This window comes from Muntiacus reevesi, chromosome 2 (genome assembly GCF_963930625.1).
Source record: "Muntiacus reevesi chromosome 2, mMunRee1.1, whole genome shotgun sequence".
NCBI classification, from domain to species: domain Eukaryota; kingdom Metazoa; phylum Chordata; class Mammalia; order Artiodactyla; family Cervidae; genus Muntiacus; species Muntiacus reevesi.
This window is the reverse complement of record NC_089250.1, coordinates 123,083,235-123,102,045: the sequence shown is the minus strand read 5'-3', so window position 1 is coordinate 123,102,045 and position 18,811 is coordinate 123,083,235. Positions and strand designations below refer to the sequence as shown.

The 18,811-nt window shown below is 38.0% G+C and overlaps 1 protein-coding gene across 4 annotated transcripts in view; it reads right to left on the bottom strand.

Annotated features, from left to right (window-relative positions):
• The window catches only part of MARCHF8 (membrane associated ring-CH-type finger 8), a 106,722-nt gene that overhangs the window by 48,222 nt on the left and 39,689 nt on the right, over nucleotides 1-18,811 (bottom strand). For all 4 annotated transcript variants that reach the window (XM_065922797.1, XM_065922800.1, XM_065922796.1 and 1 more), the window contains one exon: nucleotides 6,238-6,417. In XM_065922797.1, coding sequence (XP_065778869.1) covers nucleotides 6,238-6,339 — 102 coding nt within the window. In that variant the 5' untranslated portion in view covers nucleotides 6,340-6,417. The remainder of the gene's footprint in view (nucleotides 1-6,237; nucleotides 6,418-18,811) is intronic.

Here is an 18,811-nt window from a genome sequence, read left to right as displayed (position 1 = left end):
TTCTGTGCCACACCTATAAAAAGACAACAACAATACCTACCTCATAAGGCTCATATGAGGATCAAATGAATTAATATTTGTAAAGCTCTTAGAAGAACAGTGCCTTGTACAGAATAAACATGATATAAGTATATACATGTGCTAAGTTGCTTCACTCATGTCCAACTCTTTGTAACCCCATGGGCTACAGCCCACTAGGCTCTTCTGTCCATGGGATTCCCCAGGCAAAGATATTGGAGCGGGTTGCCATTCCCTCCTCCAGGGGACCTTCTTGACCCAGGGACAGAACCCGCATCTCTCCCGTCTCCTGCACTGGCAGGAGGGTTCTTTACTACTAGCACCACCCGGAAAGTCCAAGTATATATAAGTATACTATATTAAATTAAATAAAACAAATCTTTAGTGGTGCCTTCACCTATTCAGATGCTGTAAAAATGGTCACATGTGAAGTGAGTAATTAATTAGTGGACAACTACACACCTCTACTTATTAGAAGGTAATGTATCAAGCATATTTACTGCAAACCATGAAGAAATTTCTTATAATCTAGAGTTTCAGGTTTTTATACATAAGCACAAAAATTCATAGTACACTGGGAAAACTAAAGGAAAGAAACTTGAATTATATGTTCACAGAGATAAGTGAGAAATAAGAGAACATAATGCAAATACCAGAAATTATGGGAAAAAATATGTGAAATAAAAACATGTAGATCTTAAAATCTCAATGGAAGGTCTAGACATGGCCAAGAAGAGTATCTGCGAACAGAAGAAGCCAGTGCAGAAATCACCCAGAGTCCAGTGCACAGACAGCCATGAAACACGGCAGAAGACACAGAGAGCTTTATTCCCAGGAAAAGAATGAAGAGAACGCAGGGGAGGCAATATTTGAGGAAATAATGGGTGGAAAAATTTCAAAAGTGAAGAAATGTTTGGGTCCTCAAATTCAAAAACTGAAAAAGAACACCTAAATACCAAGCAGAAATGAGATAAACAAAAGCACAGTTACAGCGTCATAGATCAAAAAGTTCCTGCTACAACACACTGAGGAGGCTGCCATCAGAACATTCACTGCATTCTGTAACATGCAGTGTTACATGTCTCCCTGCTGGATGACAGGCTCCGGGAGGGCAGGATCCCTTCCAGTATATTATATTCTGTGAATACCCGCTTGATATATAATTGAGTGAAAGAATAAATGTGTGGAGGGCATTTGTATTCACGTGAAACTATTTTTAAAGAGCAAATAAAATAACCTAGAAAAAAATACACAAATTCAAGTGTCCGTGAGCAAGACATTTCTCTTTAGACGTGTTTCTCCATTTGTGTAAAATACAGGCATTATCTTGATGACATCAAATATAAAAGTCATTAACAACTATTATAGAATGCTACAGCTATATTAATTTTTGAAACCTCTGCATTTAAAAACAAATTTGGATCAGCAGAAGAATGGATAAGAAAGCTATGGTACATATACATGATGGAATATTACTCAGCCATTAAAAAGAATACATTTGAATCAGTTCTAAAGAGATGGATGAAACTGGAGCCCATTATACAGAGTGAAGTAAGCCAGAAAGATAAACACCAATACAGTATACTAATGCATATATATGGAATTTATAAAGATGATAACGATAACCCTATATACAAGACAGAAAAAGAGACACAGATGTACAGAACAGACTTTTGGACTCTATGGGAGAAGGCGAGGGTGGGATGTGAGAGAATAGCATTGAAACATATATATTATCAAGTGTGAAACAGATCGCCAGTCCAGGTTGGATGCATGAGACAAGTGCTCAGGGCTGGTGCACTGGGATGACCCAGAGGGGTGGGATGGGGAGGGAGGTGGGACGGGGGTTCAGGATGGGGAACACATGTAAATCCATGGCTGATTCCTGTCAATGTATGGCAAAAAACACTACAATACTGTAAAGTAATTAGCCTCCAACTAATAAGAATAAATGGAAAAAAGTAAATAAACAAAAACAAATTTGGGTGGTTTTCTTATTTCAATAGCTTACTGACAGAAAATCTGAAAAATGATCTGCTTCTCAATCATTTAATTAATAGGACATCTGTAAGAGAAAAGTGACAACCAATAAACCATAATCACTGAGCCCTGCATTGGTACCAGACATATATATTCATGTGCCTTTTTCACTCAATTTATACATAACACTCTGAAGTCAACTGCTAGTGCTTCACTCCCATATGCCCTAACTATACTCCTGGTTTGACCCACATGACATAAACTCTTATCAGGCAAATTCTCAACAGACCAACAACACAGAGGTCAGCTACAGTTATTCTGCACATCCTTCCAATTCTATACCCCAAATAAGTAAAGAGCAAACCAACCGTTACCAGTTTAAGACTTATGTGAGAGGTGGCTGGGAAAGGTAAGTTGCTAATACACAAAACAGCTAGAACCAACACTGTTGGCTTTTGACTAAGAATATTTAAAATGGTCAGACCTCATAGTCGTATATGATTTTATCTACATTTAAGCTTCAAAATCTATGCATGTAGATTATAAGAAAATGTAGTGGTTCAAACAGATCAACTTGTATTTCATGTTTGATAATGTCATTACTGAAAAATATCTAACCTTATTTCTTCATTCTCAAAGAAAATAAGTATATTATATTATATACTTCTCAAACTGGAACCATGCTATGACTTCCTGTGTGTACTTGAGCAAACTAGAATAGCCCCCACCATTTGGTTGCTGGACAGGAAAAACATGCTTGGAAGCAAGTTTGAAAAAAACCACTCCAGGGACCAAGAAAAGATAAACAGATGACAAAAGAAATTCTGGTTTCTAGGTATGAAGTTAAAACTCATGGGACTCTTGCAGGTAAAGCAGACAGATGATTCAAGAAGCCATACAAATGATCTCATGCTAGATGACACCCAATCAAAGGCAGTAATTTGGGACAGGTACATTTTAAAGATGTATATTCACCTCTTTATTTAAACGTATTTCTAGGAAAAAAACTAGGCATGGTCTAAAACCCTATACCACGTTTGAGATTTAAAAAAAAATACACTAAGTAGAGTTAACAGCAGATCAGGCATTGAAAGAGAAAAGATTACCCTGGTGGTTCAGAGGGTAAAGAAATTGCCTGCAATGCAGGAGACCCGGCTTCGATCCCTGGGTCAGGAAGATCCCCTGGAAAGGGAATGGCAACCCACTCTAGGATTCTTGTCTAGAGAATATCATGGACAGAGGGGCCTTATGGGCTACAGTCCAGGGGTTGCAGAGTTGGACATGACTGAGTGACTAACACACAATGAACTTAAAAACACAACAATTAGAATTATCCAAAATAAAATATCCAATGACAGTGAAATACATTTTTTTAAAGTATACACATAATATTTACCAAAAGAGACCACATTCTGTACTTTGAAACAAGTCTTGATAAATTTAAAAGGATTTAAGTTATTCAAAACATGTTTTCAGACTAAAATGGATTTAAATTAGAGATGAATTAAGAGCGAGATCTCTGGAAAGTCCAGAAAATTTGGAAATTAAATAGCACACTTAAAAATAACCCATGGATCTAAGAAAAAATGAAAAGGGAGATTAGAAAGTATTTTGAACTGAATGAAAATTAAACTCAACATAGCAGAATTTGTGGAATGCCATGAAAACAGAACTTGGGAAATTTATAATCACTAAATCCTATGATAGAAAATAAGAAAGATCTCAAATAATCCTGACTTCCACCTTAAAAAGCTAGAAAAGGAATAACAAACTAAAGGAAACAGAGGAAAGGAAATCATAAATACCACACCAGAAATGAAAGAAACAGAAAACAGAATGACAACAGAGAAAAATCTATGACATCAAAAGAATTCTTTAAGAAGATCAATAAAATTGATAAACCTCTGGCCAGATCAAGGGGAAAAAAAAGAGAGAAGATACAAATTACCAGTATAAAAACTCTCAGGAAACTAGAAATAGAAGGGAACCATATGTTGAAGATTATCTACAAAAAACGTAACTATCATCATATCTAGTGCTGAAAGAATGAATGCTTCCCTCTAAGGTCACAAGAAACACAAGGATAACTACTCTCACCACTTCTATTTAGTATATTACTAGAGATTTTCACTAGGAGAAGAAAGATGGAGAGAGGTATCCAAAGAGAAAGGGTAATATAAAACTATCTTCATTTACAGATGACATGACTACTTATGCAGAAAATTCAGTGGACTCTACAAAAAATTTACTAGAACTAATAAGTGAGTTTGGCAAAATTGCAAGATATAAGATCAAGACACAAAAAAATCAATTTTATTTCTCTGTGCTTGCAATGAACAAGAGGAAGTTAAAATTTTTAAAGCAGTATCATTTACAATAGCATCAAAATTACAAAGTACTTAGGGATAAATCTGACAGAAGGTGTGTAAAGACCATACACTGAAATCTACAAAACAATGCTGAGAGCAATTAAATAATTTGGGTTTCCTTTGTGGCTCAGATGGTAAAGAATCAGCATACAGTGTGGGAGACCTGGGTTCAATCCCTGGGTTGGGAAGATCCCCTAGAGCAGGGAAAGGCTACCCACTCCAGTGTTCTGGCCTGGAATGGACTGTAGAATCCATGGGGTCGCAGAGTCGGACACGACTGAGTGACTTTCACTTTCACAAGAAGATACACTTGGTTCATGGGTTGAGACTCAATATTGTCAAAATGTCAGTTCTCCCTCAAACTGAACTACAGATTCACTACAAATTCAACAAAAATCCCAGTAGACTTTTTTGTGTAAAAACTGACAAGCCGATTCTCAAATTCATATAAACATGCAAGAAACCTAAAATAGGCAAAACAAGTTTGCCAAACAACACTATCTGATTTTTAAGACTTATAAAGTCAGAATGTTCATGACAGTACTGTCATGACAGTTCATGACAGGTACTGATGTAAAGATAGGCAAATACCTCAATGGAACAGGAGACTCCAAAAATAAGCACACCCCTATATAAGCAACAGATTTAAGGTAATGTGGTAGAGAAAAGACAATCCATTCAACAGATGTTACTGGCCACAACTGGATATTCATATTAAAAAAATAACATTGGATATATATTTCATACAGTCTAAAATAATTAATTCAAAATAGATCCAAAACTATAAATCCAAAAGTATAAAACCATAAAGCCAAAACTATAAGACTTTTAGAAGAAAATACAGAAGACATTATTTGCAACCCTAGGTTAGACCAAAATTTCTTAAATAGAATGCCAAAAGTACAATGCAAACAAAGGAAAAAAAAATCAATCAAATTTGACTTGACCAAAATTAAAAACCTCTCATCTTTGAAAGATACCAGCAGAAGCATGAAAAGGCAATCTGAACATTTGGAGTAAACACTTGTTAAGCACACATCTGACAAAGGACATGTAGCTAGATTACATTAGAAATGCTCAAAATTAACAGTAAGAAAACTGGTGGTTTTTTTTTAAATGGACAAAAGATTTGAATAGACAGTCCAACAAAAAAAGACATATGGATGATAAATAAGCATATGAGGGAAATGTTACTTGTTTAAACCTTAAAAATTCCATCAAATAGATCATATCATTCAGTAAGTATTTACTGAATACCCACCTACAACAAATCTGCAATAGGGTTTTATACAAAAGACATCCCTCTGCTACAATGTTGGACACTTTCCTTTCTGTTTCCACACAAATATGTACAGCTTCCACATATAAATGCATTCTAAGAAATTCCTATCTGCTACTCATTCAACACTACAATGAATGAAGAATTAACAGCCTCAGCATGGTATTGGCAAGTACTCTAGACCAAGGAAATGTTCTACCGAGTGGTATTTAAATATCCATTTGGGCTAAGAATAATTATAAGAAGAGGCTATTAACTTAATTGAACCTTAAATGAAAACTATTAACTTAAATGACAAGTGATGGAATATGGGAAACATATTTGGAGATGTTTTTGCATCTGCAGCAAGTTTTTTAAAAAAGTACTGAACATATGACATCCAGAAACCATGTACTCTACCACTAGAGATGACTGCAAAATCTGAAAACTTAGAAACCTACAAAACGACAACTTCTTCTGAGTAAAACTGTTCACACCATATGCTTTTATAAATTATTATCAGAAAAAAACTGGATCACCAGAGCTTATTCTAGACTGTTTTAATACAAAGAACAAAAATAATAAAGCTAAAAATGGTATTTCCCCCCATACCTGTTCTTCCCTCTCCTTTTCTTTGGTTTTACTTCTGTAGACTCTAGCAGAAGTGGCATCCTGGGATGGAATGGCAGAGATCTGATGCAGTGGCATGTTCATCCCAGCCTCCTGTCTGATCTTCCTCTTTACGGAAGAAAGTCTCCAGTGGTAGAGTCATTTTGGGCCATGGACTTCAAGCTGAGAGAGAGAAGGGAAGGTAAGACATAACTGGTCTGAAATACTTAAAATTTCCAACAGTGAGATTAGCATTTTATATTTATATTCATATTTATTTAAATAAGTTACAATGTCTAACATAAATACTTCATCTTCAAAAATGACAGAATATAAATGCCTATGTGGGGTAAGAAGTACAACACTTTTCTCACATAAGATGGGAGCACCTGAAAAAGTCTGGTGGATCAGGTACATGTATGCGTGTGTGCATGCTCAGTTGCATAGTCCTGTCAACTCTTTGCAACCCCATGGACTGTAGCCTGCCACACTCTTCTGTCCATGGAATTTCCCAGGCAAGAATACTTGAGTGGGTTACCACTGCCTTCACCAGGGATCTTCCCAACCAAGGGAGAAAACCTGTGTCTCCTGCATCTCCTGCACTGGCAAGTGGATTCTTGACCACTGAGCCACCTGGGAAACCCCCAGGTACGTGTACAATCAGATATTAAACTTAGTTTTTAAACATAGCAGTGTCATCCTTTATAATATTTTTGAATTTACACATTTTTTCTTGAACCAACTGATATCAGTAGTGATCTTTCTTTAAAACCACAGAACTTGAGTCCATATAATGGTGAGAATAAAAGTTAAGAAGTCTAAAATAAGTTTAAGATATCTATGATCCATGCTTAACCTTCTGAAAGTCTAGACTCTCTAGACTTGTTACTGGCAAAGGTCTCCTACAGAGAGCCAGAAGCAAGTATTTTCTACATTGTGGGCCTATTTGTTACAGCTACTCAATTTTGCCAATGTAACATGAAAGTACCCATAGTGAGTATGTAAACAAATGAGAATGGTCACATTGCAATAAAACTTCACTTACAAAAACAGGTGGCAGATTAGATTTGGCGCATGGGCCTGGGGTTTGCTAATCCTGCACTAAGAATATTATAGGGAAGATGAGGGTCATCCCAGGCATTCCTGGAACCATTGAAGGCTGCCTATAGGTAAAGTAACATGTCTGAATAAGCTATATTCACAATTCCAGGCAGCCCTTACTCTTTTTTCTAGTTTTCTCCTACATTCCTCCAAAGTGCCTAGCAACTGAATTATATGTTCTTTATCTCTGCCTACACAGAGATCTATCAAACTCTGTGTACAAAACCAATTAAATATAAATTATCCAAAAAATCCATAATGTTTAACAAGATAATGTTTGATGTTGCTTGAGTTTTAACAAAGGATGGAAGCCTTAATCCAAAAGAATGAATCTCTAACTTGGGGATTTTCATTTATTAAACATGTACTGGAGCTGGGGAGGTAGACAGGGCGGGTGAACAACTTAGGGCCTGATAACCCCAAGCTCACACTTATCAAGCAGCCATTTGTTACCCCTCTCCCCTAACTGTGCTCAGGACCGAAGGCAGGTGTTTGAGCGGCTGCTCCCACCTCCGCAGTGTTACTAACCAAACTGAAGAGCAGCAGGACTCACAGAATTGATTTCTTCCACAGGACTCTGATCAACCAGCAACAGGAAGGGACAAGAAGCCAGAGAGACTCAACACATGTGAGAAAACACGCCAAAAGAAAATCCTGCTTTTAAAGAGCCTAGTTTAATAACTGGCAAGTAATCACTGATAGCCAACAGAACAGGAAAAGAGAGTCGGTAACTTTGAAAAAAGTGAAAGTTGCTCAGTAGTGTCTGACTCTTTGAAACCCCATGGATTTTAACCTGCCAGGCTCCTCTGTCCACGAGATTCTCCAGGCAAAAATACTGGAGAGGGTAGCCTATTCCCTTTCCCAGGGGATCTTCCCAACCCAGGGATTGAAGCCTGGTCTCCAGCATTGCTGGCAGATTCTTCACCTGTGTCTAGATATTATTATATTCAATAATATATAAAATGTTAAAGTCTAGACATTATACATCACATACTCTATTTCAAGGCTTTGTATGAGGCTGACCCAAGATAGAGCACTGTGCTCAAACAAGTGGTCTGAATACATGTATTCACATTACATAAGACAAGAGGCACTGACCTACTGCTGCGATGTCTTACACTAATGAATTAAATTCCTCTGTGAGAGATGACAAACTCCATGTGGCCTCAGAACAATTACTCAAACTAACCATGCCTGGAGTCCCACCACAAGGCATACCAAGAGTAGCCTTTGGTGTGTCTGGTATAATCATCATTATTACATCATTGGTACCTGACCATGTCAAGCTTGAGAAGACTATTTATGCCACAGAAACACAAACTGAGAGTGTTTTAAATTTTAAATTTTGTTGCAAAGTTTTACAGGACCTCCCTCGTTACAGCCACATAAGTTACTCTTCTGTTATACACCCCTACTCCAGATGCTATACCTGAAAGCTTGCCTGAAGCATCCCTGTCCTATGCCAGACATACTTAGGATAAAAAATGATAATTTAAAAAACCAACCTACAAAATAAACCATGCCACTTTGCATGTGAAGGTTCATATGAAAAGCATAAAACAGGTATTACTCATACTATTTTCTTCACATAATTTCCAAGAATCATTTTATATCAATTCAAGTCATGCTTAATTAAGAGCAACAGTTAAACCTTTGCACCATGCCTGACAATCCAGGCATGAGGACTTTAATTTCACTAAAGTTACCTTACAAAATACAACACACCTAATATGAGAACCCATTAATTAGAAGAACTGAACTGAAAAAACTGATTGCTGAAGAGAATATGGGAATGAATACAGCATGTTTATGGATCGGAAGCCTTACTATTGTTAAGATGGCAGTCCTCCCAAAACTTAGCTACAAATAAAGTAATCCCATCGAAAACTCTGCTGACTTCTTTGCAGAAGCTGGACAAGCTGATCCTAAAAGTTATATGGACCCAGAATATCCAAAACAATCTTGAAAGAACAAAGTTGGATAACTCATATCTCCTGATTTCAAAACTTACCTCAAACGGATGGTAAGCAAACCATTGTGGAATTGGGTTCAAGATGGCACATAGGAAGATCCTAAATTCACCTCCTTCTACAGACACAACAAATAGACAGCTACACAGGAGGGTAAATTCCTCTGAACAGAACCTGAGAACTATGTGAACACCAGTTCCACAACAAAGGATAAAGGGTCACACTGAAACGGGTAGGAAAGGCATGCTCTCACTGAAAACTCCACTCTTCGTGTGGTGATGCACAATCAAGAGAAATCTTAATAAATTAATCAACAAATCAATCAACAGACAAACAAATAAATAAATGGACCTTCTCCCCAAGAAGTAAGGGGTTTATACCCACACCAGGCACCACAATCCTTGGGTCCTACATCAGAGAGAAGAGACTCACCCAAATGTCTGGATCTGAAAACCAACAGAGATTATCTTATGGAGAAACTCAGGACTGCAGGGGATAAAGATTTCACTCCTCTCCAACAGAACCACTCACCCCAAGACCCAGAGCAAAAAGCAACAGTTTCTAAAGAGCTTAGACCATATGTGAAGGAAATTCCCTTACTGATCTTACAGCATCTGTCAAAGGGGCAAAAGTCTACCGGGATTCTCCAGGGGCGGAATGCTGGCAGATGCCATTTTTACAGGCTCCCTCTACCCAGCCAGCGCTGGCAGGCACCATTTTGCACTCTCATTCTAACCTGCCAACAGTGGCATGTGAACAGTCCTGTTCAAGTCACAGCACCAGTACATGCCGTTGGTGAGCAGTCACACACCCCCATTCCACTCACACAATCCCATGGGAGCCAACAGGCATGCACAGCCTACACAGGGGATGTCCCTTGAGTGCCAGGCTCAGGCTGACAGGAGGACTGTGTTTCTGGACACCACAAACCCCAACAAGTACAAAGAGAGTTCAAGAAACAAACAAAAATTAGGGCAAAGGTTAAGCAATAAGGTTCATCTCCCACACAGAGCCACCCCTTGGAGACAGGGAGAGACAGCTGCTTTACATGATACACAGAAAAAACACAAGAGAATCAAGCAAGATGAGGAAACAGAGGAACATGCTCCAAATGAAGGAAAAAGGTAAAACCCTAGAGAAAAAAAAACTAATGAAATGGAAATAAGCAATTTACCCGATAAAGAGTTCAAAGCAATGGTCATAAAATGCTCACTGAACTTGGGAGAACAGGGAGAAACACAGTGAGAAATTCCACAATGAGATAGAAAATATAAGAAATTTCCAAACAGAATACACAGAGCTGAAGAACACAAGTGAACTGTAAAACACTAGTGGGAATCAACAGCAGGCTAAGTGATACAGAAGAATAGACCAGTGACCTGGAAGACAGGGTAGTGGAACTCTCCAAATAGAAAGGCAAAAAAGAGAAAAGAATTGTTAAAAAATGAGGATAGTTTAACGGACCCAAGCGACAACATAAAATGCACTAACATCCACATTATAGAGGTTCCAGAGGGGAAAGAGAGAAAGAAAGGGACAGAATACCTACTTGACATAATGGCTAAAAACCTCCTTAACCTAGGGAAGAACAGACATCCAGGTCCCACAGGCAAAGAGAGTCTCAAACAAGATGAACCCAAAAAGAGCCACGTCAAGACACATTATAATTAAAATGTCAAAAGTTAAAGAGAGACTCTTAAAAGCAGCAAGAAAAAAATAACTATGCACAAGGGAATCCACATAAGGCTATCAGCTGATTTTCAGCAGAAATTTTGCTGAAAAGAAATATGGGTACACACTACAACATGGACGGCCCTTGAAAACAGTATACTAAATGAAACAAGGACCACATATCATAAGATTACATTTGTGTGAAATGTCTGGAGTAGGTAAATATATAGAGACAGAAAGTTAATTAGTGATTGCCAAGGGCTGAGGTAAGGACTTAGGGGAAGGCAGCAGTGATGGCTAAAAGGGTTTCTTTTTAGGGCAAAGAATATGTTCTAAAATCTATTAAAACATAACTCTCAAAAATATTTATTATGGTGATGGCTGCATAACCAAGTATACTAAAAGGCACAGAATTGTACCATTTAATGAGTAGATTGTAATGGATGTGAATTATATCTCAATAAAGTGAAAGTGTTAGTCGCTCAGTTGTGCCCAACTCTGCAACCCCACGGACTGTAGCTTGTCAGGCTCCTCTGTCCATGGAATTCTCTAGGCAAGAATACTGGAGTGGGTTACCACTCCCTTCTCCAGGGGATCTTCCCAACCCAGGGATCAAACTCAGGTCTCCTGCATTGCAGGCAGGTTCTTTACCATCTGAGTCACCACAGAAGCCCGTATCTCAATAATAATGTGTAGAAATATGAAAATGACATGGATTAAGACAGATTACTTTTTATTTTTCCTTTGTGCTATCCCTAATGTAATTTATCTGATGACATGGAGATGGCCACTGTTATCACTCTTCTGGTTTTAAGAAAGGTAAAAGGGAGTACATAAAATTGGCAATCAGAAACCTAAGTTCAAGTCATGATTCTATTAAATATTAACACTAAGTACATGATGTTGGGCAAACTGATGAATTTCAAAGGCTGTTTCTTCATCTGTAAAACAGAAAGGTAATAATCTCTACTCAGTTCACAGAGTTATTGTGAAGTCAAATAAGATTACGTCTACATACACAAATATCAGGGTTTTTAGCATCAGCATATTTTCCAGTCTGCTTTTTCAAGCATCTGAAATGATGCCTCTTACTGCTTTACATAAGTCAGTTTATTTGCTTTGTCTTTCCAGTACTATTTTCTGTCCTTCTACACCTCAGTCTGACACAAGATATACACCACTGGGACCTCAAATTTCTGACATTTACTTAGGACCTCTAGCAACATGACTCCAAGGGGGAAGTGTGGCTGACAATGCTATCCCTTTAAGGGGAGAGGCAGGAAGGCCCAATCCAGAAGACAACGAGAGTAGCTTAATAATCAGGCTGTTCTGTGTGCTTCCCAGATGGTCAAGATAAGCGAAGGATTCTGCCAACAATACTGGGGACAAATACAGATGACAAAGAAGGCAGCCAGGAGAAGACACAAGATATCAGTGGCAAATCCCCTAGGAGACGATCACCCCGGGTCTGCATGCCTCCATGAATCCCGGCACACAGGGTACCAGTCTCCAGCATTGCCCTCCTCCTCCCCATTGTGAGCTGCTGAATCGCAGGATCCTGACTGGCACTCTAAACAAACAACTTTAAGTTAAGCCTGTTTTTATCAGAAGAATGGTTCATATAAGAAATGAGAAGCCTATGAACAGCAGCTAGCAGACACATACACACACACAAAAGCATTAGAAGTGAGGAAACCAGTTGTAACTCACAGCACTGAATGACCAAGACCAGGCCTAGAACAGAACTTGGGGGGAGGAGAGAGACCATTAGAAAAGGAGGACCAACATGACTTAGTGAGGAGTCTAAACTGTCCCTGGGATTCTGGCTGTGCCTTCACAAGACTGGAATGCAGAGAGGACTGGGAGATGCACAAGGGTTTGGCCATGGGCACACTGAGCTTGACCTGCCGGTGGGAAACCCAAAATATGTACACAGTGGACACTGGGAGTCACCAGCATGTTGTCACATCTGAGTACACAGGAATAGAATCTGGTTTCCAAGGAAAACCTGCAGAATCAAGCATTTATGTCATTAGATGCTATTAACATAATCAAATGATAAAAATCAACACAAATACAGGATTTTAAAACCTTCTAGGAAAGAGCAAAGGAAAATGCCTAACTATAAAAAAAAAACCTATCTCAACCAAAACTTACCATTATATTCAGACAGCAAAACTCTTAGAGTTTTAAATAAGTTTTAAATTAAAAAGCAAAATAAGCATATTCCTGTCACTATTATTTAATATTAATACATAGTTAGATACTAGGAGAGAAATTCATAAAAATGCTAACAGCAGTTTAATGATGTGGCAATACTAATGACTTTTCATTTCTCTATTTTCTAAACTTTCAGTAACAATGTAATACTTTTATAGTTTAGATACCTATTTTTAAAGTGTTAAAAGCACAAGTCATTCCACATACGTCGGTCATAGTCAGAATTTTACGTTATTGATGAATGTATACAACCGTAAGAGGACTCATTTTCTGTGATGCATACATTTCTGAAGACCTCACAGAAATCAAGCCTAATTTTCCTTTAGGAATAAAGTAGAAAGTGCATTCTCAGGACACTAACGTTTTCAGCTACTGTAGTGTTTGTTTTATGCTCCCTTCAGATTTTTTACAGCAATTCCTCTAATATTTTTGCAGAGTGCTTTTCCTTAAAAAAAAAAAAAAAGGCAGTGTATTATGGGACTAGCTTGCCTTTCTTTTCAGGGTTTTATTACATCTAACATCACTGCAAAGTTACTGATTTTGAAGACTGCTTTCTTACATATCTTATGCATAGTAAGCCTTTATTGGACTTCCCTGGTGGCTCAGATGGTAAAGAATCTGCCTGCAATGTGGGAGACCAGGTTTGATCCCTGGGTCAGGAAGATACCCTGGAGTAGGTAATGGTTACCCACACCAGTATTCTTGCCTGGAGAACTGCATGAACAGAGGAGCCTTGTGGGCTGCAGTCCATGCGGTCACAAAGAGTTGGACATGACTGACAGACTTAACACTTTAGCAACATAAGACTTTATTAATATTTCAATGTCATATCACTTTCAGTTCACATATTTCCCACAAAATGCAACTGCAATGGAATGGTCTTTATACATCCTTAGAAATGGCGGCTCAGAACATGCAGTGCTAGGGACACAGGATTATTAACAAGGCAGACAAGGGGAGGTTAGCACTTGTCCACCATCAATAAATCTGAGCATCTGCCCAGCACTAAGACTATCTGTTGCTTACATTGCTTTTCTTCCAGTATATGTTTGTCCCTGTTGCTATGGCTAAAAAAAAATCTGCAGCAGGAACCATTATCTTTCACAAAACACAGAAAAGAATAATAAACATGGGCTATTAGTAAATGTTTTTTTCTTTTAATGATGGTTATAAAAGAAACCTCTTGTTCCAAAATAGTGAAAGACTTCTTTCCACCAGAGGAAAATAGACTGTTCTCTCTCAATAACAGATTTCCTTGTGTGAAGAAAGCCCTTGTGTATCTGACCATGAGATCAGGCACTTTTGCTGTTTAAATGACAATTTATTGTAAAAGTCCCTCAATTTCCCGCCACCAACCATATAAACCTGCCCATTGCCCTCAGCCCTTTCATGAATTAAATAAATTATATTATGCAGTTCAGGGAAGAAGCAGCCCCAGCTCTGTTAGGTACCTGGGCTCTTTGCCATCCTCCCCATCTGGCTATTCAGGGGCCTCACTCTAACAGCCACCCCCCTTACCCCATATTGTCATCCCATCCTTTCTAAAGACTCCTTCATGTCAACAAAGTAACAGAATCAGTTTTCCCCAAAAATGCATAGAACACTAGTTTATATCACTAGATGCTGTAGAAAAATAATAAAAATCTACACTGATACAGAATTTCAAAGTGCTTTTTGGGTCTCTCATCTTTAAAAACAGAAGTAGAAGGAAAACACTTTCAATGCTCCTATTCGCTCTCCCTCTATAACCACTTTTTAAGTTACATTTCAGTGCTCTTCACTTTCTTGAGTTCAATGCAGTCTATCTAATCTCTGCTCCCTGTTCTTGGCCTTTCTCCCTTAGGAGAAGAGCTCTGAATGAAGGAACCAAAATAATATATATGCACAAAAAGGAAAAAAAACCTCAGGGAAATAAAAACAACTTTCTAAAGTTTTAAAATTCCTTTTAAACAAGTCAATCAACATCCCTATAGATGTACAGCCAGGCAATAAATTTCCCATGCACACTTTTACGGTAAACTCCTGGAAGATGTACTCTAGCAAAATAAAGGACTAAATCAAGGAAGAGAAAAACAAAGAATGTACAAAACAGCCATTATAACTTAGGAGGGGCACGAAATGCAAGTTCCAGGATTGCAACTGCACTGCTGGCCTAGAGACTCCTGGTACAGAGTGGAGCGGACACAAGGAACACTTCCAGAAGCAAATCTCCAGAACAAAAGAAGTCTCAACAGGGAAGACGGAGTGACAGATAATGCCATGGACATCTTAGAAGAACTAAGATCGTCTAATAATGATCATACCAGTGAAAATATAAAGTAACAACAACAAAACTACAGTAAAAAGATAGCATAATCATTTGGTTCTAAAGTGAACAATAAATAGTTCAATACTGATTACGGTGTAAATATTATAATGATATAAACAGCATCATGACATAACTAAACCGGAGGATAGGGAGAAGAGAAGTGGGGTACAAAAGGAAGTCAAGAGATAAAGTCTAATATTTATAAAAGTCAAGAAATAGCACGAGTGTATCATCTGAAAACATGGAAGCAACAATCAGAAGATGCAATGATGCCATATACGTAGCTGCCTCTGTGGACCAGGACAAGGGCTGCAGAGGAGTGGAGCAAAAGATTACTGTTTTTCATTATAGGAGGTTGGGTACTACCATCTCCTACACACACTTCTAAAATTCAGAAAAATACCAAAACAAAACTAGCTTTTACTTACCTATATTTAGTAAAGAAATGTATAAGTCTTATTTAACATTAAGACCTAATCTTAAACTCTTTAGGGGCCAAAACCTGACCTGAACTAATAGGAGGCTACTTATAGTTTCTATTAATACTTATGCAACTCAGTATAAATATTACACTTCAATAAGGAAATATTAATGAGTTTTATGGGTATTACCCCAATACAGGCACTCACTATTACATACCATGTATAGATTACCTTTCCAGAATCTGAAAATTTCTGAAGTTTAAAGTATTTCTGACCTAAGATGTCTGGATGAGAGAGTCTGGGCCTCCATTACATTTTTTTAAAAAGCTGTGTGCATTTATTACTTTTTTCATTTTGAATATATTTTTAAGAAATAAATGGAGAGAAATTATAAACAGAAAACAGGAGACTCACGTGACCTCAGATAGAACAATACCTATATCACATATTTTTACCAAATGTGGCATTATATCTGGGTCACAATTTAGGTACTGAATAAGGATATTCACTCTCTCAATGAAAAGTTTAAAAAGAAAGGGATAAAACTTCATCTGACTCATCGTTTGTCTCCTGGGACCATCCCATCTATCTTGCTTTTCTAGAGCAAAACAGGGCTCTTCTTCTATACCCTAGAGCTCTTCTACACTCAAATTGACATTTTTTTACCTCCCATGCACATTTCATCTCATCACAATCTAGCTTCAGTACAGTAAGGTCAACAGCCATCTCCATGGCAGCTAAGCCTAAAGGACATTTTCTGGGCCCATGTTATTTGACTTGACACATTTACTTTCTCACATGACAAGGAATCTTCTGGTTCCTCAAAGCTCCGTTTTACCCTCTCCCAGTCTCTGGGCTTTCCTGGTAGCTCAGACGGTAAAGCATCTGTCTACAATGCGGGAGACCCGGGTTTGATCCCTGGGTTGGGAAGATCTCCTGGAGAAGGAAATGGCAACCCATTCCAGTATTTATGCCTGGAAAATCCCATGGGCTGAGGAGCCTGGTGGGCTACAGTCCATGGGGTTGCAAAGAGTCAGACACAACTGAATGACTTCACTATGTAGTGTGAGGATAGTTTGAAATACTACTTTAAAATTGGAAGTGACTGGAACTGTCAGCCTCACACTTCTGAGAACAGACTTGCAAATTGCAATAAAATCAGCAACTTGAACACTCATAGATATTTGTCTCTGAGATCATGAGATCTCTCTGAGTCTCATTCTGTGTTCCCTTCTCCCAAGTTATCAAATCCATATCTCTGGCTCCAATGACCACCTCTATGCATTTTACTCCAAAAGAAAATACTGATAAATCAGATGATCAAATTTAATAAGACTTTTGTGCTCTAAAAGTCATCATCAAGAAAGCTAAAAAGATGAACTGGGGGGAAAAATCTGACAATCATCTATCTGATAGACTTGTATCTAGAATATCTAAAGAACACCTACAACTTAAGACAAACAACACAATTTAAAGATGGGCAAAAGTTTTTAATAGCCATTTCACCAAAGAAGATAAATGAATAGTTAGTAAGCTCATGAAATGATCTGCAAATTAAAACCACAATGAGGTAATACTATATCCCTCCTGGGCTTCCCTTCCTGAGCATCCCTGGTAGTCCAGACTGTAAAGAATCTGCCTGCAACGCAGGAGACCCAGGTTTGATGCCTGGTTCGGGACGATTCCCTGAAGAAGGGAACAAATACCCACTCCAGTGTTCTTGTCCGGATGATCCCATGGACAGAGGAGCCTGGCAGGCTACAGTCCGTGTGGACACAAACAGTTGGACATGACTGAGTAACTAACATATCCCCTGTAGAAGGGCTATAAGCAGAAAGACCACTGATATCAACTGTAGCATGTGGAGAAACAAGCCCTCATATACTGCCCTTGAGAATGCGGAGTGCTTTAGAGACCTTGGGAAACAGTCTTGACAGTTATTATAAGTCAAACGTAAACTTAAACAACAATAACAACATCCTCAGGAAACCCCACATTCACAGGTCTTTATAGCATTGATGAAGAACCTCTACTTCATTAACAAGGATCACAACTGGAATTTTACTTTTGTTAAATTCTTTAATTAATGACATTCACCTTTACTGGGCAGTAAGCTCCCTATAGGCAGAAATCCTATCTCACTTTGCTCACCTTTGTATTAGCACTCTCTAGCCCAATGTTGTCACAGAATATCCATTCAGTAAATACTGACTAAATCAACTTTTCTCCCACAAGAGCCAGAACTAACTAGGAATTTCATTTATAACTCAAACTATAACTAACACTGTTTACTGTCTCAAATGCTGATCAAGTAGCACAGTGAAAATTTAGACAACATAAAAATTCAGTATTTTTTATCCTGGTACAATTCATATCAATTGAGAAGAAACAACTGATCTTTAAATATGTGCAACAGTTTGACCACATCAGACCAAGTCCAAAATTGTAATAATTCAAAATGCAATCCAAGTATTTTTAACAATAATTCTAAAAGGTTACAATTGTAAGTTGTTAAGAAGTGAGGATAAGAGTTCTTTTAAGAAAGAGAAAAAAAAAGAGAGAAAAACAAGTTTCATAAAATTCAGTTTAGCAATTTCAATCTTTGAGTCAGAAATACAGTGAAGAATAGGTGGCAAGTTACTAAAGAAGGGCGTAAAATATGCTACTTCACTAACAGTATCCTTGAAAGGCCTATTCCCCTCACTCAACCAGGGAAGAATGCTCTCTCACAAGCAACTCACATCTGGCCACTGTCATGCCCACACCAGACCAATAGGTAACAAGGCATCAAGATCACCCTATTCCCACTCTTTATTGAAATTAAAATCAGAATTAAAGTTCAGGGTTCTGAGAATTTTAGGGAAGATGGTAGAGTAACACTACAA